The 20,315-nt window shown below is 60.6% G+C and overlaps 4 protein-coding genes across 4 annotated transcripts; all 4 read left to right on the top strand.

Moving 5' to 3' along the window:
* Nucleotides 1-3,980: 3,980 nt before the first annotated feature.
* LOC148592607 (membrane-spanning 4-domains subfamily A member 4A-like) lies at nucleotides 3,981-5,892 on the top strand. The gene is made up of 6 exons (XM_088534225.1): nucleotides 3,981-4,115; nucleotides 4,335-4,454; nucleotides 4,712-4,768; nucleotides 5,338-5,493; nucleotides 5,595-5,714; nucleotides 5,884-5,892. The coding sequence occupies exons 1-6, from the start codon at nucleotides 3,981-3,983 to the stop codon at nucleotides 5,890-5,892; spliced, it is 597 nt and encodes a 198-aa protein (XP_088390351.1).
* Nucleotides 5,893-6,193: 301 nt separating this feature from the next.
* Nucleotides 6,194-7,778, top strand: CCDC86 (coiled-coil domain containing 86). Its single transcript, XM_088534224.1, has 4 exons — nucleotides 6,194-6,549; nucleotides 6,702-6,831; nucleotides 7,177-7,251; nucleotides 7,653-7,778. Exons 1-4 carry the CDS (start codon nucleotides 6,194-6,196, stop codon nucleotides 7,776-7,778), a joined length of 687 nt encoding a protein of 228 aa, XP_088390350.1.
* A 1,385-nt stretch (nucleotides 7,779-9,163) lies between these two features.
* Nucleotides 9,164-10,831, top strand: LOC104578818 (bile acid-CoA:amino acid N-acyltransferase-like). Its single transcript, XM_010226394.2, has 3 exons — nucleotides 9,164-9,626; nucleotides 9,912-10,114; nucleotides 10,234-10,831. The coding sequence occupies exons 1-3, from the start codon at nucleotides 9,164-9,166 to the stop codon at nucleotides 10,819-10,821; spliced, it is 1,254 nt and encodes a 417-aa protein (XP_010224696.2). The 3' UTR covers nucleotides 10,822-10,831.
* Nucleotides 10,832-14,629: 3,798 nt separating this feature from the next.
* ZP1 (zona pellucida glycoprotein 1) lies at nucleotides 14,630-19,900 on the top strand. The gene is made up of 13 exons (XM_088534311.1): nucleotides 14,630-14,795; nucleotides 15,254-15,375; nucleotides 15,455-15,802; nucleotides 15,869-16,226; nucleotides 16,344-16,805; nucleotides 16,969-17,112; nucleotides 17,451-17,635; nucleotides 17,714-17,811; nucleotides 18,169-18,296; nucleotides 18,373-18,562; nucleotides 18,645-18,795; nucleotides 19,458-19,542; nucleotides 19,787-19,900. The coding sequence occupies exons 1-13, from the start codon at nucleotides 14,630-14,632 to the stop codon at nucleotides 19,891-19,893; spliced, it is 2,544 nt and encodes an 847-aa protein (XP_088390437.1). The 3' UTR covers nucleotides 19,894-19,900.
* Nucleotides 19,901-20,315: the final 415 nt, after the last annotated feature.

The following is a 20,315-nucleotide window of genomic DNA, read 5'->3' as shown; positions in this document are numbered from 1 at the left end:
AATGTAGGGCTTACTGGTTGGAAAACGATTTTCAGTTCCACCAGGCTCATAAACGTACTCAGTGCTGGCTGACTCCGTGTCATCCTATCCCAGGATAACTGCGGCTGGAAGGCGCCTAGGGAAGCCCCTAGCGCAGCTCCTGCTCTGAGCAGGGTTAATGCGGAGGTCAGCCCAGGTTGGTCGGTGCTTTTACGTGCTGGGTTTTCTTCCGAGGATGGAGACTGCACAAGGCGGCTTCCTCACAGGGAAAAGCTCTCTTGTCGCGTCCCCCGTTGCAGTTCCGGGCTGTTGTACCTTGTCCTCCTGCCACGTCGCACCGGGAAGAGCCTTGTTCTGTCTTCTCCATCACCTCCCCGTGGGCTTTGGTCCCCCTGTAAACCTCTCTCCCTCCAGGCTGAGCCTCTTTCTGAGCTCAACCATCCGACCAGGTTTTTATCCACCCAGTGGCCCACCCATCCAGACTGTGACATCTCATCTTGGATCCAGTTCCACAGTTGGATATTAAACTCATTGAACCTGCAAGTTCATAAACTATGGATAATATATGTTTATACTTATACGCCCATCCCGGAAGCCAAGCTCACACGTAGAATTTTTGCCCATGTTGAACATCTCAGCTAACACCCACTCTCGGTCTGCACTGGATATATATATTTGCTCTGTATGCATGTGTTCAATTTGCTGAATTTCCTCCTGGCCATGTAAAAGAAACAACAAGCATCGAGGGAAGATTTGCATCTGCCAGGAGAGCAAAATTCTACTTCAAAACATCTCAGGAACTCACTGCATAGATCAGTGAAGTCAGAAATGCCTGCAAATAAAGGGCTGGAAGGCTACACTGTCCAGGCCTTGCCACTTCCCAGCATCTGCTCGGCCAGATGTGAAGAAAGTTTCACCTCCTCTGGCATCTGCTTCCAAAATAAACTGTAACATCCTACCTTGGGCTCCTGCCATCCCCAGCTGGGCCGTGGCTTTATTTAGAAAAGGAAGAGCACTTTCTCCACGCATACCTCATTCTGAACTAGGTTTTGCTCGGCCACTTAACAAGACCCTGCTGGAGGGATAAGGGCAGTCACGGATGTTTCCAGTTGAAAGGCTGAAAATTCAGGAATGCTTTCGGGATCTGAAAACACAGATTTGGGAGGAAATCCACTGTAGCGAGGTGGTTTCAGCTGGGAGCGCAAGCCGTCGGTTTTATCAGCGGGGACCATGCGTGTGCAAAGGCGACGTGTCGGATCACACCGTTTGCAAGGGCTCACCCCACGTGTAGCTGCGAGAACGCGACAAGACCAGAGCCCAAATGAGAAACTACTTAGCACCAGGATGTCAAAAAAAAAAAAAAAAAACCTCTCCTTCTAAGGAGAGATGTTGTCAAGCACCAGCAAAAATTAAACATTAAGAGCCATCAGGAGTGTGCTTAATAGTTGAAACTCGTCCATGTCCGTGTTTTTGCTGGAAAACTGCGCCTCCGGCTGCAGCCTCGTGCGAGCCCGGGCGCGCGGTGCAGGAAGGGCATCCAGCAGCGCCTCCCGAGCAGCCTTTGGCCACCGGCCGGCCCCAGCGGCTGCTGCGGAGCGGGTCTGGGTGGCCACAGAGCAGGACGAGCCCTCTGGCACCTCAGCCCCGCTCGCTGGCCATGCTTGGGAGGCAGCAGGAGCCCCCACCAGCAGCCAGAGCGGACGGCGCCATCCCACCCTTCCAAGCTCGTTTCTAAGGACTGATCTCCTTGGTGCCCTTTCCTGCGGCTTCATCCTGCCCGTGACTTGGTAGCCCGTTGCCCTGGGGGACAAGGTGGCCACCTTGGTCTGCATCGTATCTACCCGGCCAGCTCCTGGTGGCTTCTTAGAGCTTCCAATCAGCACGGCAAGGAGGTGGCAAAAGCCTTCAGGAGAGTCTTCAGAAGCAGCGTAAGAGCCAGCTGATCTACAGGAATATCTGAAGGAACACCCTCACAGCCGGGTCTCTGCAAACAAAACAGACAGGTAGTAAACAAAAAGTGCTGCTGATCATTTAGCAGTGGAAAAACAGACCTGACAACTTTATATGACCTCCTACATGTGTCCACTTGTCACACTGCTCGTATTTCACATCCTGAGGTCAGGCAGCTCGGGGCTGCAAGCTGCTGCTTACCCCTTGCTCGAGCTCATCTCTGCTGGGCTCTAAAAGTGGTGTCTACTCCAAACTAGGTGTCTCAGCTCCCTCTAGGGTCAAAGGAAAGAGAAATGCAATTCTAACAGTTGCTTCAGCTGCTCCTAAAATCATTATGAGAAACTCCCCTCTTGAGGGTCCTGTCTCATATTAGTCTTGAGACGACAAGTGTAGACAGTGATGGGGATATTTAAGCGAGATGAACTTGGCCTCTTAACACTGTTGATGCTCGTGCCTGTAGAAGTGAGGTGAAGCCAGCCTTAAGCTTCCCACAGCAAACCCAGCAGAGACATCAGGGCACTGTGTTTAAATATTCCTTATTCCTGTCACTGCACAACTCTTGGGAAGCCTTTGGATGCGGTCAGAAATCCCCAGCTTTCAAAGAATGAAAAAATCCCTGCAGGGTCCCCAAGCTATGGCTGCCAATATCCCGCTCCATCTGCTCAAACCTTCTCCCACCTCCGTGTCCCAGGTGCAGCCTCATCCCAAGCTCCATCCCGGGACTCCTGCAGCCACCTTGGGCACGGGAGGCTGGAAGCGGGCAGTGATTTCCCAGCGCTTGCCGAGGAAACCCGGGAGGTCCTCGCAGGCCGGCACGGAGGAGCCCGGCCCTCAGAGCAAGCAGGTGGGGACGAGAGCCCCAAAGGAAATAGCTGTTTTCTGGCAGACCTGGAAGACAGTGGTCCGAGCAAGGAGGAAGAGGGCCTCAAAGCCTGTGTCTCGTGAGCTTTGCACCATGTGCGGTGGCTCCGTTCCCAGGCTAATTTCCTATTGGAAAGAATTGCCTTTTTTTTTTTTTTTTTTTCTCCTTTGGAACAAGTGGCCAGAGCCCCCTGCGCCATTTACGGTGCTCGTGCTGCACCCCGTTTCACTCCGCACTTTCCTGTGTGCAAAACGCTGCCGAGACCGGCAGCCTCTCAGCTGCTGTGACAAGCTGCCCGGGGACAAGCGCTGACGTTCCGCGTTCCCGCAATCCCGGCAGGGGAAAGGAGCCCCTTGTCAGGGCTAACCGCACACTCGGCTGCTCCGAGAGGCTCCCCCGCTTGCAGGGCTCCCCCTGGGCCGTCTCCAGGATGCTCTGAGCAGCCCGTGTCCCCTCCGCCTCCTCCCCGTGCTGCTGGTGACACCCGGGGACACCACGAAGCTCCATCGACCGGTTGCTTTTTGGGCCAAGACCCCCACCCTGATCCTCCCTGGAGGGGGAGCTGCACCTGGGCTGAGTTGTGCCATGCCTGGGGGTGCGGGGGCTCACACCTCCCTTTTCCAGGTGATTCCCAAGTGTCTTGGTGCTCGAAAATCCCCGTCCAGCCCACGGTGCCAGTCAGCAGCGCTGCAAGCAAGTCCCTTACGGAGTGCAAGCACCAGCATGACCCGGAGCCTCAACAAATCCAAGCGGATGCGGTTGCCAGCATCTCCCCCCGCTGCTGCCAAAGCGGCCAGGGTCGGCCTTGTTGAGCAAGAGGCACCTGCTGAGATTTCCATGAGCAAACTTCCTGCAGGGAGCAAAGGGCAGCAGGAGCGCGTTCCCGGCAGGCCCGCGCTACTCCAGCCTCCTGGATCCCGACAGGCACTGAAGGAGCGCAGGGGCCGCCTGGACGAGGCCGCGCCGGGCTGGAGGAGGTACCTGGGCTGGGCCAAGCCGCGGGGAGGAGGACACAGTGCGGGACGGTGCTGCAAGAGGATGCGGTGCCTCCCACTGCAGCATCCCGCACGCTGCTCCGAAGAGCAGCCCGGGGTCGTTCCCGTCCCCCTGCCCGGGAGGCCCCGGGGGGCTCCGCTGCCCTCCCTGCGGCTCGTGCCCGGCCTCGGCAGCGTCGCTCTGCCCGCAGGCAATGGCAGCGCCGCCCGCCGACTCCGGCGGCGTGCGGATCTTCACGGAAGGCGCCCCGGAGGCCCCCGGCTGCCCGTCGCGCCCCGCGTCCTTCCACGTGCACCTCTTCAGAAGGGCCCAACCCCGAGCGCTGGGGGTGAGAGCGCGCGCCCCGCTCGGGACACCCTGCCGGGACCGTCCTCCTCGAGGTGGCTCTGCAAGAGCCCCGGCCAGCGGGCAGTATCTGGGGCCGAGTCCCTCTCCTCGCACAGCGAGGCCAGGCGCAGGTTCCTTTCCCGGCACCGCTGGGGTGATGGCCGCGGCAGCACGCGGTGCTTCGGACCCCGCGGAGCCTCGTCCCCTCTGTCCCTCGCAGGCCCTCCACATTGTCGCCGGAATCATTCGCTTCTGCTGCGGGATTTTCCTGACCATGGCAGAGCACCACATTCCGCTCTCTGCTGTGGCCAGAGGGCTCCTCTTCTGGCTGGGGGTCCTGGTAAGCAGGGACACACGGGGGCTCCATCTCCCTGCCACCAAACAAGGATGGGGGGGTCTCTCTGGGGCTAAGTCCCCTCGTTACCAGGGTCTCCTTTTAAGCCCACATCTTCTGTCTGACTCCTGAGGCTGCAGGGGTTCAGGATCGCAGACCCAGACATTCCTGGTGACTCCAGGGGCTGTGGGACACGTGTGACACGTAAACAGGTAGCAGAGGGGATCCTACTGCTGACTCTGCCCTCTCCGTTTCTGGAGCAGCTCCTGGTCACTGGGTCTCTGTTGGTGGAAAGTGGAAAAAGAGAGAACGTCCTGCTGGTAAGAGGGCTGCCATGGCCGGGCAGGGGCAGGAACACGGAGCTCATGGTGGATTGTGGCTTCTGCCCCTGCCGGGGGCTCCCCTCCATGGCCTGCCTTCATCCCGTGTTTCCTCGGGGCCTGGAGGGAAGCCCATAAGACCAGGCTTGCCCTACGGAGGTGCCTGGTTCTCTGCCTGTCAACCACTTAGGGTGCCCAACACTTGCAGCATCAGGCCCTCAGTGAAACACTTAGAACGCAGTGAAGTCACTTGTGGATGACAAGGAAAAATAATGTCACCTGGGCCAGCTTCCCCTCTGTGGCTTCTCCAGGAGGCCAAATGGCTCCACCATGACCCCCAATGAGGCCCAGCCCTGCTGTAAGGAGCTTCACCAGCTCCATGGGGCTGCCCCGCTCTGGAGCAAACACCCCCGAGCTTGCTCAGATGGGCCCCTGCGCTCCGGGAGCTCGGACAAAAAGCGTCCCCAGCTCCGTGTCACCGTTTCGCTGCTTCCGAGCTCCCTGCGAGCAGGTCGCGCTCCGCGCTCCGCGGCGGGGAGGCAGCGCTGCTGACGCCAGCGCCGCCGCAGGTGAGGACCTGCTGCCTCTCCTGCATCGGGGTCGCTCTGAGCACGCTGCTGGCCGCCGTTTTCCACGCCGCGGCCATCAACACGGCCCCTCCCTCGTGCGAGCAAAGCTGGCCCTACCACCTGGGGGACGAGCCCTGCTTCTACGCGGAGGCCAAGGTACCGGCGGCTCGTAGCCCTCGGCCGGCCCAGGCCGCCCCGCCGGGAGGCCCCGTGCTCCGCGCTGCGGGCGGCGGGGCCTCCTCGCTCCCGTCCCGCAGGCCCTGAGCGACGGCCTCAACGTGCTCTTCCTGCTGCTGTCGCCGCTCGAGCTCTGCGTGGCCGTGGCGGCCCTGGCGTTCGGCTGCGGCGCCTTCCGGCAGCGCGGCTACCGGCGCCTGGTAAGGGCGGCCGCAGCGACACCCGCGGCCCGACGGGCCCGTCCCGGGCACCGGGGGGGGCTTCGTGTCCCCGCTCCCACCCGGGGAGGCTCCGGCGCCGCCGCTGGGGGCGGGCGGCCTCGTGCGGGGCCCCCGCGCGGCGCCACTTCCGCTCTGCCCCGCTCCGCAGGTCGCGTGACGCCGCTGCCCGTCCCCGCCGGGCCCCGAAGAGGAGGTGTCGCCGCACCAGCTCGCGGCTCCCGTCCCGCGCGGTGCTTGCAATAAACCGTCCCCTCCCCGCGCCCGGCCAGGCTGGCGAGCGTCTCTGCGGGCCCCCGGGCCTCGCCGGGGCGGGGAGGCACCGGCCGCCCGGCTCCGACATGGCGCCCGGGCCACCCGCCCGCCCGCACCAAATATGGCAGCTGCGTTGTGCGCTGAGCGGATGCGTGGCGCGTCGGTGACGTCATCCGAAAGCGCCGGGAACGTGACGGCGGGGCGGGATGGCGGCGCGACCGGAGTTGGGTTCGGGCTTGGAACTGGAGCCGGGGGCAGGACCGGCACCAGAATCGGAATTGGGCCTGGAGCCGGAGTTGGAACCGGGCGTGGGGGCGGGACCGGCACCGGAGTCGAGACCGGGCCTGGAGCCGGAGTTGGAACCGGGGCCGGGTGTGGGAGCGGCGCCGGCGCCTGGGGCTTCCGAGGCAGGGCCCGGCTCTGAGGAGGCCCCGGGGGCGGCCGCGGTCCGGGCCCCGGCGCGGCGCGGCGCCCGGGGGCGGAAGGAGGCGGCGGCGGCGGCGCGGATCCCCCGGGGCCGGCCCAAGTCGGGCCGCGTGTGGAAGGAGCCCGGCAAGAAAAGGTGGGAGCGCGGGGGCAGCCGGGGGGCTGGCGGGGCGCCCGGCTCGAGGCCGGGTTCACACGGGCCTTGGGAACGCGCGGAGCTCGGAGCAGCCCCGCGGGAGCCCCGAGCCGAGGGGGTGTCCTGGAGCGGGGGCCGTCTCCCGCACGCAGGTTCTCGCACATGACCCAGGACAAGCCCCTGCGCACGTCGTGGCGGCGGAAGATGTCGGAGCGGCGCGAGAGGCAGCTCGTCAAGGAGCTGGCGCGGCAGCTGCAGGAGGGGAAGCGGAAGGAGCGGGAGGTAACGGGGCCCCACGTTCAGCCCTTGTGGCGGGGAAAAGCCTGCGGGGGGCTCGGCTTCGCGGGCAGATGCGCGGCGGTGGGCGAGCGATGCCGGCGCGAGCCCGGATCTGCGGGGATGGGTGTCCTGAAGCTGCTGCCTCGTGCTTGCTCCGTGTGGATGTGCCGTTTGGAAAGAGGGTGTTCTCGAGCCCGAGGGAAGGGGGCCAAGTTTGTGGTTGCTCCTCGTGGCTATGGTGGGTGGTGAAGGTGCCTCCTCTCCTCCGCCTGGACTTGCTGCTTCCTCGACTGTGTCCCCAGCCCAAAGGACAGGGGCGGCCGCAAACTTCTTGTGCTGTTCCCACAGGAAAAGAAGCGGAGGCGGGAGGAGAACCTGAAACGGCGCCTGGAGAACGAGCGGAAAGCGGAGATCGTCCAAGTGGTGAGTGGCACCTTGGAGCACCGTGCAGGCACGCAGGGCGTCGCGTCCTCACAGACCTGTCTGTGCCAAGATCCTGGCTTCTGACTTATTCCAAGCCTCCCATTCCCTGCTTTGTCCTCTTTTCCTGGGGGGCTTTGAGGGCTGCTCAGGGGAGCACTGAGGTGACCAGGCAAACGACAAACGCAGCCGGTTTTGTGCACGAGCTCTGGCCTTTGCGAGGTCCTGTGTTTGGCAGCGAGAAGAAGAAAATCCTGGGAGCTGCGCAGCGGGGCCTGGCTCCTGCCGGTTGCTCTCAGCTTGACCTGGGATTTTCTATCCTTGTTGCTGGGATGGGAGACACGAGGGTGGGAGCCTGACCCCAGCGCGGTCTCTCAAAACTGCCGTTTCCTCCTCCCTGCCAGATCCGGAACCCACTGAAGCTCAAACGGGCCAAGAAGAAGCAGCTGCGGCGGCTGGAGAAGCGGGACACGCTGGCCCTGCTGCAGAAGGCGCCGGCGCAGCGCAGGGCGGCAGCGCAGCCGCAGTGAGGGCGCTCCCAAGCCGGCCAGGCCTTGGCCACCCCTGGGTGGTCCTGCAAATCCTGAGCCTCTGCAGCGCTCCGGGGGCGTTTTCCTGGCCCAAGGGACACGGGAGATGCTGCCCGGGCCCTCAGCTGTGGCTGGAGAGGAGCAGAGCCGCTGCGGGGGCTGCGGTGGGTGACCGTGAGATCCGGCTGTTTCCCTGGGAAGGCAGGAGTGGATCTCGTCCAGCGCTGCAATGAGAACTGCTTCAACTACCCAAATCTGCCTTTTCTCTTAAAAAGGGAGCGCGAAGGGATCTGGACTTGCCTCTGGGGGCATGGGGGGGGGGGAGTCTGGCATCCCCAGGACAAGCTGCTGCAGGGGCCTTTGCTCAGCCGGGAACTGAGCAGTCCCTGGGCACGAGTGGATCCTCCTGGCACTACGGAGCACCCAGACCTTCCCTAAGGAGGGGGCTTTCCCTGCTGGAGCCTGTTGCATGGCGCAGAGCAGGGAAGTGGATTCATCTTTGCTGTGATGTGGAGCTCATGGAGGGGCAAGCACCGTTCACATTCCTGTCCTTTTCCCAGGGTTTTGGGGGGCGGAGGGTGGTGAGAGCATTGCCGCAGGGCAGCGGGAGGTGCTGGCTGTGACCCTCATGGAAGGAGCAGGCTTGGGGTTGCAAAATCCACCCACCCCTTCCCGTGTTTGTGTGTGTTCTTCCTGCCCCAAAGCCGCCGCCTCCTGATGATGGGAGCCGGATACAAACTGCTTTGTCTCGGGCCTGGTTTGTCAGAGCTTGTCCAGCTTTGTCTGAGCCGGGCCTGAGCATGTCCACGGCCTGGGGCAGCCCGGGTGGCTTCCAGAGCCTGGAAGGGAGACAGGGAGATGCAGGGGGGTCTGAGGAGGGAGAGGAGACCTTGATGGGTGCCAGGATCGTGCCCGCCTGAGCAGAGAGATCCCTGTGCGCCCGCCGCGATGCGGAGCAGGGAGGTGGGTCACAGAGCGGCTGCCCTGGAGGTGCAAGACCCCACGGGGGTGGGCAGAGCTCCCCCGGGCGCACGGCGGGGTGTTCCCAGGCACGGGGCCACGCGTGGGCGTTGATTTTGTTTCTCTGATTCTCCCCGCTCTTTCGGGGAGGAGGGCCAGAGGGGTGGGAGCGGGGAGGGCAGCGGAGGCGTGGGGCAGCCCTGGGTCATCAACCCCCGGGGCAGGAGGCTGGGCTCCGGGCGCTCCCCTGATTAATGATTATCCTGGCTAAAGCCAGGACGGGGGGCGTGGGAGCCCTGCCTGCCGCTCGCCTCCTTTAAACCGAGCGCCGCGGGCCAGGGAAGGGGCTCGGAGCGCGCGGCTGCGTCCAGCGCCGCCCGTGTCCGCGGCGGCGACGCGCGGCGCGTCCGCGCTTCCGGCCCGCCATGGCGGAGCTGACGGTGACGCCGCGCTCCTCGCTGGCCGACCGGCCCGTGCGGGTGCGCGTACGGGGCCTGGCGCCCTCGCAGCTCGTCACCCTGCTGGCCTCGCTGACGGACGAGCGCGGCGGCCGCTTCCGGGCGCGCGCCTTCTACCGCGCCGATGCGCGCGGCGAGGTGGATGCCGAGCGCCACGCCGCCCTCGGGGGAGACTTCACCGGCGTCTGGCCCATGGGGCTTTTCTGGTTCCTGCGTCCCGAGACCCTCTTCCAGCGGCTGCTTAAGCGGGACGTGGCCGGCAGCCCGTTCCGTGTCCACCTCGAGGTGTTCGATGCCGTCTACTTGGCCTCGGGGCCTGCGCGGCAGCCGCTGGCCGCCTGCACCGCGGAGCGGTGGTACGTGGGCCCCGGCGTCCAGCGAGCCCCTGTCCACGAGGGCAGGGTCCGCGGGGCCCTCTTCCTGCCTCCAGGTGAGCACCGGGAGTTGGGAGGCTCCGCGTCGCTGTCCCCAGGAGCCGCTTCTGTGACCAAAGGGGCCTGAGGGCAATGGGGCAGCTTTGGTCATCAGCCTCCTGCTCTGTGGCTCCCAGCGCGGAAACGGGTTTGAGCGTTCTTGCGGTTTGATGGTTTTCCATGGATCCCCTCCCCGGGAACACCATTGAGCTCTTCAGGCTTGGTTTTAGCCGCTGGGATGGCGAGAGGGATTCTGGGTTGGGAGCAGCCTGGTGGCAACGGGCATCTCTTGCTGCCCGCAGGACCTGGGCCTTTCCCGGGCGTGATCGACATGTTTGGGGGCGCGGGGGGCCTCATTGAGTTTCGAGCCGGGCTGCTGGCCAGCCGGGGCTTTGCAGTGCTGGCCCTGGCCTTCTTCGCCTACGAGGACCTGCCCCGTGTGCTGGCCCAGCTGGACCTGGAGTACTTCGAGGAGGCAGCCGAGCTGCTCCTGCGGCACCCTAAGGTGAGTGCTGCTGTGCTGTGGGACACCCCTCGTCCGGGGAGGTGCTGCTGAGCAGGGGTGTCCCAGCAAGCAGGGGTGTCCTCGCAAAAAGGGCTACCTGGCGCCGGTGCCTGTTGCAGGTGCGAGGGCCCGGGCTGGGTGTCATCGGTGTGTCCAAAGGGGCGGAGGTAGCCCTGGCTATGGCTGCCTTCCTGCCGCAAGTGGTGGCCACGGTGTGGATCAACGGCTCAGCCTTCCTCCACGGCACCCCGCTGCTCTACAAGGGCCTCTGCATCCCCGCTGTCCCCTACTACCCCGAGCGCCTGATGTTCACCGAGTTGGGAGCCTTCGACAACTACGGCGTCTTTGGGGACCCCCGGGACCCTGCTCACAGCGGCTCTGCCATCCCCGTGGAGAAGATCCGGGGCCAGGTGCTCTTTGTGGTGGGAGAGGCTGACCGTAACTTCAACAGCAAGCTCTTCGCTGAGCTGGCCATGGTACGGATGAGGAAGGACAGCTACTGCCTGCTCTCCTACGCTGGCGCCGGGCACCTCATCGAGCCGCCCTGCTCGCCGCTCTGCAGCATCTCGACCATTCGGGGCACCCCCAGCCCCGTGCTGTGGGGGGGTGAGCCCCAGCCTCATGCCAGGGCCCAGGAGCACTCGTGGCAGGAGATCATCCGCTTCCTGGAGCTGCAGCTGGGTCCTGTCTCCAGATGCCACCTGTGATGGCGGCGGTGGGGAGCCTGGGGGGGACGAGGGGGCCGGGAGGAGCGGGTGCCAATAAAGGGCAAGACCGTGGCCAGGGCTGGTGCGGGTCCGGCTTATGTCCCTGGGAAGGGAGGCACAGCCCTGGAGGGCAGGATCTGGTGGGAAGGACTGGAAGGCTCCCAAGTGGGAAAATGGTCCCTCATGAGCCACACCCTCACGTCCCCATTGCTGTGACATCCGCCATGGTGCTGCTACCTGTCACCCTACCTGGCTGGGGTGGCCTTCAGCAGCTGCATCCTCAGCCACCTCCTCCAGCCTGAGCACTGGTGGCACAGGCTGGTCTCCGCTGCATGGCCTGGTTTTGTGAGAACTAGGGTGGTTCTCCTGAGGGGAAAAAAAAAAAAAAAAAAAAAAAGGAAATTCAGTAGCAAATGCCCCCTGGAATGAGTGTGGTCCCTGAGCTAGGAAAAAAAAAGGAAAAAGGAAAGGAAAAAGGAAAAAAAAAAAAAAAAAAAAAAAAAGGAAAGTCCCCTTTCCTGCTGGCACTTAAACACACTCCAGGATGCACCTGGGCACAAGTGGCCCCACAACTGCAGCCACGTGTCGCTGAGCTGAGAACACTGTATATGTGAATATAGACTGAGCATATAATCGTAGGATCATGGGCACTTGGCTGCTAACAATTCTTCGGTGTGTTAAGATTTTAGTCGGGCTAATGCTAAACCCTTGAATTTGCAAATGCCCAGGGCAAGAGTTGGAGTGGCGGCTCAACCACCCATGGGTGTTTGAGCAGCCTAGATGGTTGCATCAAATTGGCACCGTTTCTTTACTACCCTAAAAGAAAAACCTCCCTCTGTGGAGAAACCCCCTGTGGATGGGGGCTGCACAGTTTTCTCCACCCTGGTGCCGTCATCCCCAGCCCCACATGTGTCCTGAAGTCATGATTTTGGCAGTGGGTGTCTGGCATCCTCTGGGCCACTGACTCTCCTTGGTTGGCTCTTCTTTCTTTCTTTCCTTCCTTCCCTGGGTTTGCAGCTCCCACACCTGGATTTGAGGTGGGTTTTTTTTGTTGGTTTTTTTTGTTTGTTTGTTTGTTTGTTTTTTCTAGGTGATTTTTCTTTCCTCTGAAAAAGCTCAGAACGTCCCAGCAACTTTAGCAGGAGCAATATCCAGCCCTATACCCTCTGGTTACAAACTCATTTTCGGCCTGTCAGAAAAAGAATAGCTGCCACAGTGATGGCCACTTGTTGGGGAGGCAGGGGGAGAGGAATGTTATTTTCCTTTCCCTTGCATCACACAGTCTCTCTGCTGCTTGGTAGGGTTTAGTGACTCCGAATTCCCACTTTCCATGTGCTCCCTGTTATCAGAGAGGTCAGGAAGTTATCCTTTTTGCCTGCTAAAAGAGCCAATGATCCCAAACAACTGCCTGACACCAGGAGCTGGGGCTTTGCGACAACCCTCTCTGTGCTCCAGGATAAAACATTCACCTTGGCGAGCGGCCTTCCATGTGCGGAAGCCATTTTCCCACGCTGTCTTGGCAATAGACGTCCCCAGGAGAACCAGAGACAACCCCAGATTGGGCAGTTGTGTTTCCGCCATCCCTCCGGGAAGCTGGTAGGATCCTGGGCTCCCTTTGCCTCTGCTGCACAAGCCGGCCTGGTGGGTGTTACTGCTGCTTTCTTCTGGCATGGGCAGCATTTCTGCAGCGAGTACAAAGCGATCATGGCGGGGGCACAGAGATAACAGTAGTTAATGAGCTACCAGGACAAGCACCAGGGTGCTTGCCAGCCTGATGAGGCACCTGACGGCATTGGCCTCCCTCCCTCCCTCCCTGGAGCTGCTGAGATATCCGCTTTTGCTAATGCGCCGCTTATTTATTTATTGACTGTGGTATTTTATCCTTTCACATGTTGGTGTTTTCCCCTTGAATGACTGAGCTACTAACAACCCCCCCCTTGCAGTAGGTTGGCAGTGGAATCCCACCAGTAGAGAGGCCAAAATGCGTTTGGTAGGGACAGGCTGGCCATTTAGCCCAGAGGGATCCACAAGGGAGTAGCCTGGCCACCTTCAGGATGGTTGCACAGTCAGAACCGGATTTTGTCCCTAGCCCCTGCATCCCAATGGCCCATTCTAGGTGGGGGAGGAAGGCAGGGAGAATAGAGCTCCCATGTCTTCTCTTTCTACAGGAGAAATGGTCAAAGCCAGTGGGCCAATGGCTCAAACAGTACAGCCCTGTCACCGGTGTTGCCCTCGCACGCGGGTTTCAGGCATTCATCTTCTGCAATGTGCCCCCTTGCCACCTGCCCCTGCTGGAGCCCTGTCAGTCCCTGCGCCCCATGGCTTCTGGAGGTGAGTTTGGGAGGCTGGTTGGCTGAGAGGGTTTCCCCCGCGCTCCAATCTACGTGACACGGGCTCTTAACCAAAGCCGCATCTTACAAAGCCTAGCAGATGCTGTGGAGCTGGTGGGAGAAGGGAAAGATGCAGCGGCATCTTTGTATATCTTGCAAGGGTACTAAAACGTTGCATGCTGCTCAGAGCAGCGTTTCTTCAGTGTGTGCAGCAGAGATATTGTTGCTCTGCTCAAGACCTTGGTAAGAAAGTTATTAACCAGCAAGGCAAACCTGAATCACTGCTGTCCGCTTACGCTTGGGCCAGCCAGCAACCAGCCAACCTTCCTTCCATCAGACCATGTTGTCAGGTCAGACACTGGTAGGCAGCTCCTACCCCTTTGTGGTCAACTTCTAACACCCTCTTGGCCTCAGCTGCTCTCAGCTCTTCCTGCTGGTGAGGAAATAGGGATTGGGGGATGGTTGTACCAGGTCTCTTGGCTCCTTAGGCTGAAGGACAGCAGCTCCTCCAAGATTAGATTTCAAGCTTCCACCCCCACAGATTTATTTTATTTTATTTTATTTTATTTTATTTTATTTTATTTTATTTTATTTTATTTTATTTTATTTTATTTTATTTTATTTTATTTTATTTTTTTGTGGGAGTGGGGTGGGAATGGGAGGCGCTGAGTCAGTTTGATCTTTAGGCAAGGTGAGATCCAGAAGGATACTTGGACAGAGGCCTAGGGAAAAAAAAAAAAAAGAATAAGGCAGCAAGAACCCACAAAATACTGCAGTCAGCAGCAGTTAAAGGTGACCGAGGTCCCTCCTCTTCGTTGTAGTGCGAGTTGGCCAAGAATTGGTCTGTGGAGCTCTGCCTTTGTGCTCACACTGTGTAGCAGGACAGCAGATCCTTCGTCTCTGACTCTACTTTTTTTTTCCTCTTTTTTTTAGCTTATCCATCACTTGACCTTCAATTTTCTTTGTGAACTCCAAACCTCACTTCTGTATCTTCTCGGAGCAAAGAGCACTTAGAGATGTTGTTACCATTTGCACAGGCAGCCGGCTCTGACGTGGACACCTGAAGTAGCCCTAGCAGCCCCCTTGGGCTGAAAGCTCTGCAGTAACTTTAGCATTCGGAGCGATGAGTTTTCCAGGGCCCAAGTCCGCTAGGACAAATACAAGCGGACCCAGTATGCACTGGTCAACCCACCGGGCTGGACCTGAGCTATCCAGGAGTCTAAAGCTCTGTTGTCTGGTGAAGCCGTAGAGCAGCGCCGGGGCAGCGAGGTCATGCACAGAGCCAGGTCGCTTGCGGAGCCAGGTCACTCGCGGCGCCAGAGCCCTGATCTCTGGCACGGGGAGCGTTTTGCTGTGCTCTGTAGGGCAGGCGGCACCATCCCAAGCACGGCCCACTCAGCTTGTTTGGTCACCTCCCCCCGGGCCCAGTGTGGCGGGTATAAATTGCTGTCCCGCTGGCAGAGCCCATCGCTGCTGCCATGGGCTGGCGCTGGAGCCGCTGCCTCGTGGCCCTGCTGCTCCTCTTGGCCTCGGCGCCGGGCATCACCTTCTCGCTCCTGCAGTACCGCTATGACTGCGGGGACTACGGCATGCAGCTCCTGGCATATCCCACGCGAGGCCGCACCGTCCGCTTCAAGGTCCTGGGTGAGTGCTGGGGAACGCGAGCAGGAGCCTGCCTGGCTCTGCAAGGCACTCACTCTGTGACGATCGCCTGGCTGTTCCCCTAAAACCCGAGTGCCTCCATGTCCCACGCTGGGGTCTTTGTCCCTGGAGCATCAGGCCACTCGGGTGGGCCAAAGGCTTGAATGCGTTTCTGGCGTGGCGCCTCTCCTGGATTGTGCTGCTGAAAGAGGTTGTATGGAGGGGTGGACTTCTTTGCAGTTACCCACCCTGGGAGAAAACCTGACCTAATGCCAGGCTACAGGGAGCGAGTTTGGGTCTGCTACGCACCCCCACATGGGGCAGGCAAGAGGCAGTGATGGGGGCAATCCTCCCTGGTGCCCCGGGGGGATGATGGCAGTAGCTGCTGCTGTGCCCCAAAGCAGGGTGCCCACCCGGCCTGCGCCCCCGCTTCACCCGGTGCACGCGCACTGTCTCTGCAGATGAGTTCGGCAGCCTCTTCGAAGTGGCCAACTGCTCCATCTGCCTCCACTGGCTCAACACCGGGGTGGATGGAGGGGTGAGCTTCTCCTCTGGCTATGAGGGCTGCCACGTCCTGGTAAAGGTGAGGGTCCCTTCCCAAACGTCTCGTGCCCAGTGGCTGGCAGGCACTAGAGGTGACTATCCTTTCTGCCTTGCTGCAGGAAGGCCGCTATATCCTGAGGGTGCGGATGGAAGAAGTGCTGATCAGCGGGGTCATTGCAGCCTCTTACGAGGTCAACATGACCTGCCCGCAGCCGGCTGACTACTATGTCCTCATGGACGGGAACATGCGTATCGAGCAGGAAGGGAATGACATCCAACAGAGCCAGGATGGTGTCCTCGCTCCCCAGCCCCAGCCTGGCGTCCTGCACCGTGTGTCCCAATCCGCCTTAGCTCTTCCTGGGCACCAGCTGCCGCGACAAACCCATTCGGGCCAGGCCCACTCCTTGGCTCAGCCCCAGCCGGGTCTGGTGCATCCTGGGGTTCAGCACCAATCCCAATCCAGCCAGGTTCGCCCAGGAGTTCAGACCCAATCCAGCCTGGTTCGGGCAGGTGTTCAGACCCAACCTGGCCAGATTCGCCCAGGGGTTCAGACCCAGTCAGGAATAGTACGCCCAGGAGCTCAACCTCAATCCCAACCTGGCCTAGTGCACTCGGGCGTTCAGCCCCAGCAAGAACCAGCTCGTCCTGGGGTTCAGTCCCAATCCCAGCCAGGCCAGGCTCGGCCCCTTGCTCGGCCCCAGCCAGGTTTGCGTCCTGGCATCCAGCCTGCAGCCCAGCCTGGCCTGCTATACCCTGGGGTTCAGACCCAGACTGGCCTCCTTCGCCCTGGAGCACAGTCCCAGGCCCAGTCTGGCTTCATTCGCCCTGGAACACGGCCCCAGTCCCAGTCTGGCTTCATTCGTCCTGGAACACAGCCCCATGCCCAACCTGGTCTTGTTCGCCCTGGCATATGGCCCCAGTCCCAACAAGGCCTTGTTCAATCTGGAACACGGCCCCAGTCCCAACAAGGCCTTGTTCACTCTGGAACACGGCCCCAGTCCCAACAAGGCCTTGTTCACTCTGGAACACGGCCCCACTCCCAGCCTGGCCTAATACACCCTGGTGCTCACACTCTGACAGGTTTAGTGCACTCTGGCATTCAGCCCCCAAACCAACCGGGATTGGTTCACCCCAGCCTTCAGACCCACTCCCAGACTGGTTTACTACACTCTGGTGTCCAGACCCAAACTGGACTAGCTCACGCTGGCTTTCAGTCCCACCCAAGTCACATGCAACCAGGTGTCCAGACCCAAGCTGGACGTCCTAGCCAACACCGACCGAGTCTCGTGAGCCCTGGGCTTCACCCCCAGTCCCAACTAGGTCTATCACATCCTGTACTTCAGCCTCAAACCCAGCCAGGTCTAGCAAGCCCAGGATTTCAAGCCCAGCCTGGTTTGCTGCGCCCTGGGCTTCACTCCCAGCCTGGCCTACTTCAGTCCACGGCTCTCTTCTACCCCTCCGCAGGGGCAGGTATTCGCAGCCCTGCCAACGGGGAAGGGCGGAGGGAAGCGGCATGGGGCAGGGTCTTCTCTGCCCCTGGAGCAGCGCCAGCGGCCGCGGTCCTGAGGGAGCGCTCCGGGAGGCCGCGGGGATGCTCAGCGCAGTGCCCGCCTTCTCCCCTCTGCTGCCCCAGGTGCCCAGCTGACGCGGGAGCAGTGCCAGGTGGCCACGGGGAGGATCCCCTGCGTGGCCCCGCAGGGCCGCGAGGGCTGCCTGCAGGCGGGCTGCTGCTACGACGACATGGACCGTGTGGCTCCCTGTTATTACGGCAACACAGGTAAAAGACTCAGCGGCCTCCGGGAGGGGAGGGTCTGTGGAGGTATCTCCCTCTCTTCATGTGCTTCACCACCGCTCGTCGGTAGGGAGAACGGGGCCTGGAGGTCCCTAGTGTGGCAGGCACCGGTGGTGGTTGCCAGAGCCTCTAGTCTAGGGCTCCAGAGAGGTGCTCGCATGGGTTCTAGGGCAGGCCTGTGCCTCTCTGGAGAGCCAGCCAAGGCAGAGGGCATGGAGCAATGTGCTGTGCCCATGGCCCCAAACCTGCTGTGACATAGGACCATTAGGTCTTGGACTTTTTTAAACCTGTGCCCACTGGGCAACCATGTCCTCATGTTGCAGCAACTGTCCAGTGCCTGCTGGATGGGCACTTCATCATTGTGGTGCCTCGGGGCCTGTCCATGCAGCCCTACAACCTGGACAGTGTTCGGCTGGCCAGCGACGAGGGTCACTGTGATCCCGCCAAGGTGACGGAGTCTTTCGTGATGTTCCGGTTCCCTGTAACTCAGTGTGGTACCACAGTCCAGGTAAGGACAGGGCCACTGGTGCCCCTGACAGCTCTGCCCCAAGAGAGAAAGTCGAGCCTGCATTTGTGTTTCCCCCAGGTGATCGAGGACCGGCTGATTTATGAGAACCAGCTGATCTCTACCATCGATGTACAGGCAGGACCACGTGGCTCCATCACACGGGACAGCGTTTACATGTAAGGGGAGGGAAGGGGTGGCTGAGCTGACTCCTGGCTGAGAAGGACACCAGCTCTCCCTGCCAAGCGGACCAGGGAGCTTACATCCCACCTCAGCAAAACCTACTCAGCTGCTTCCTAAGGCACCTTGCAGATCAGGAGCCCAGAAAGTTCCCTTTCTCCCCGGCTCCTGTCAAGTGACTGGATGCCAGAAGGTCAGAGAACATGGTTGTGCATGGTTTGGCAACAAGAGCTGCTCCCTGCTTAGGAAGAGAGCTAATAAAGTTGCTGAGTGAAAGCCAGAAAAGCAGCTAGATAACAACCTATGACTCCTCTAAGTTGAGCTTTTGTGTCTTCGCCCTGCTCTTCCCCCCACAGCCTCCACGCTCGCTGCATCTACAACGCCAGCGACCTCCTGCCGGTCCGTGTAGAGGTGGCAGTGCCTCCCACCGCAGAAGCCCTCACAGAGCCTGGGCCCCTGCGGCTCCAGCTGCGTGTTGCCACAGGTGAGCAGCCCACGTGGCCGCACCGCGGTGCGCCCCGGGGCCACGGCTAGCTGGGCTTCTCCCTCCTCTCCCACAGATGAAAGCTACAGCAGCTACCACGAGGATGGCGACTATCCCCTCGTGAAGGTGCTGAGGGACCCCATCTACGTCGAGGTTCGCCTCCTGCAGAAGACAGACCCCAACCTGGTCCTGGTCCTGCACCAGTGCTGGGCGTCCCCCAGCACCAGCGCTACGGCAGAACCCCAGTGGCCCATCCTTGTGGACGGGTGAGTGGGAAGCAGGCAGGGAAAGGAAGGATGGCAAGGAGGGGCCATCAGCAGCGACTGAGGGTACTTCTTGTGCATCCAGGTGTCCATTCATAGGGGACAACTACAGGACCCAGCTCCTACCTGTGGGTCCAGCCTCACAACAGCTGCCCTTCCCAAGCCACTATCAACGCTTCGTTGTCTCCACGTTTACCTTTGTGGAGTCCCCCTCCATGGCCATGCTTGAAGGAGAGGTGAGGAGAGGGCGCATAAACGTCATGGCAGGGGAACGTCTCTACTCAGCCTTGCGGGGTGAAGTGGAGCTTGAGCTCAGCTCTCGGAGACTGAGTTACAAGGGCTCCGATGCAGGGCATATAAGCCCTGCGACTTGGCCACTGGCTTCAGAGCTCTCCCGCTATCCCTCCTGGGTACTGCCCTCCAATGCATGCAAACCCAGCCACCACCTGCAGACCCACATGCGCCCAGCCCCATCTAGGGCCGCTTAGCCCCCAAGAAATGGGCTCTTTCCAGATGACTCGGTGAATACACCTCCCCAAGGGGTGTCCTTCAAGCTGTGGGGACATTCACTGTCCAACCTGTAATATCAGCAAGCCCACATCAACACCCTAAACAAAGCCCTGGTACTGCTACTGAGCAAATGTTATGGTTTCCCACCCAGCCAAAGATCCCCGGCTCATGATGTGCAGACACAGACATTGCTGCCACCTGCCAGGTAGTCTCCCCTCTTCTCTGACTGTGGCCCTACAAAACAAGCAAGGAATCTGTGCTGTATTATAGGGCTAAAGGACTAAAAGAGCTGTTTCTCACGAGGCCAAAGGGCCAGGCTTCCTGTCTGCCAGCTCCTGGCCCTGCCCCTGCCCCAGGTGCTAACGCTGTGCCAATGCCTGCCTTGCAGGTGTACATTTTCTGCAGTGCCTCCGTGTGCCACCTCGCGCAGCCAGAGCCCTGCCGCCCCTCCTGCCAGCTGGGAGTGCCATCAAGTAAGTGTGGCTGCGTTCAGGGGAGGGCTCTCCTGGTCGCATCCAGCTGCCAAGGCAGATGCTGCCCTGCCTGTGACGAGCACGTGCTCCTGTGTGGCCTCAACACGAGGAGCTGAGAAGTTTTGACCACTTGTTTGGTAACGGCGTGCTGGCCAGAGAGGGACCTTTGGTGGCCTGCAGCACGACTCCCCATCCTGCTAACTGGCAAACCTCTTCCCTGCCAATTCCTGGTACCCCTCCCCAGGAGCCCGCCGGTCTCTGGGTGACAAGAGGACACCAGAGCCCATGGACAAAGTCGTTTCTCAAGGACGCATCATCTTCCAGGAGAGCCCCAAGCTGCAGCAAGGCTGAGCTCAAGAGTGCAGGGTGAGTATTCCTGCTAGTACCTGTTCAGATGCTAACTGAAAAACTAAGTTTTCAGCTCTCCTATTACTGTCCTCTCCACCAGCTGCCCCTTTGCCCCGGGCAGCACTATTTTACAGCCTTTTCTCCACAGTCGTTGCCTCCAGGACACAGCTGACTAGACATCTCCTGGCTCTGCTCTCCCACGCCAAAAACGTGCAGTACAAGTAAAAAATAAATCAGCAAGTGTTGGGCTCAAGTGAGAGGCTTTCATGGTTTGTCTGTGGGGGACAGGAACCAAAAAAGAGGCTCCTTATCTCAGAGACTGTGATACCCACATCCTCCCCTGAGGTTCCCTTATGTGTTACAGGCACTCACGCAATCCTACCCCTCTGGCAGGTGGCTGTGATGTCTCCCTCTCCATCTAGCAC

The sequence above is a fragment of the Tinamus guttatus genome, unplaced genomic scaffold, assembly GCF_059628265.1.
Source record: "Tinamus guttatus ecotype Peru unplaced genomic scaffold, ASM5962826v1 Tinamus_guttatus_pri_ptg000546l, whole genome shotgun sequence".
In the NCBI taxonomy this organism is placed as follows: domain Eukaryota; kingdom Metazoa; phylum Chordata; class Aves; order Tinamiformes; family Tinamidae; genus Tinamus; species Tinamus guttatus.
The sequence above is the reverse complement of the archived record's forward strand: the minus strand, read 5'-3'. Positions and strand labels throughout refer to the sequence as shown.

Excerpts from the sequence above, each read along its gene's own strand:
- ZP1 (XM_088534311.1), top strand. The coding sequence starts at position 14,630 with ATGGGCTGGCGCTGGAGCCGCTGCCTCGTGGCCCTGCTGCTCCTCTTG. Across the intron at positions 14,796-15,253 it reads CGTCCGCTTCAAGGTCCTGG|ATGAGTTCGGCAGCCTCTTC; the intron begins GTGAGTGCTGGG and ends CTGTCTCTGCAG. Across the intron at positions 15,803-15,868 it reads ACCAATCCCAATCCAGCCAG|ATTCGCCCAGGGGTTCAGAC; the intron begins GTTCGCCCAGGA and ends CAACCTGGCCAG.
- LOC104578818 (XM_010226394.2), top strand. The coding sequence starts at position 9,164 with ATGGCGGAGCTGACGGTGACGCCGCGCTCCTCGCTGGCCGACCGGCCC. Across the intron at positions 9,627-9,911 it reads GGCCCTCTTCCTGCCTCCAG|GACCTGGGCCTTTCCCGGGC; the intron begins GTGAGCACCGGG and ends TGCTGCCCGCAG. Across the intron at positions 10,115-10,233 it reads TGCTCCTGCGGCACCCTAAG|GTGCGAGGGCCCGGGCTGGG; the intron begins GTGAGTGCTGCT and ends TGCCTGTTGCAG.
- LOC148592607 (XM_088534225.1), top strand. The coding sequence starts at position 3,981 with ATGGCAGCGCCGCCCGCCGACTCCGGCGGCGTGCGGATCTTCACGGAA. Across the intron at positions 4,116-4,334 it reads CCCAACCCCGAGCGCTGGGG|GCCCTCCACATTGTCGCCGG; the intron begins GTGAGAGCGCGC and ends TGTCCCTCGCAG. Across the intron at positions 4,455-4,711 it reads TCTTCTGGCTGGGGGTCCTG|CTCCTGGTCACTGGGTCTCT; the intron begins GTAAGCAGGGAC and ends TTTCTGGAGCAG.
- CCDC86 (XM_088534224.1), top strand. The coding sequence starts at position 6,194 with ATGGCGGCGCGACCGGAGTTGGGTTCGGGCTTGGAACTGGAGCCGGGG. Across the intron at positions 6,550-6,701 it reads AAGGAGCCCGGCAAGAAAAG|GTTCTCGCACATGACCCAGG; the intron begins GTGGGAGCGCGG and ends TCCCGCACGCAG. Across the intron at positions 6,832-7,176 it reads GGAAGCGGAAGGAGCGGGAG|GAAAAGAAGCGGAGGCGGGA; the intron begins GTAACGGGGCCC and ends CTGTTCCCACAG.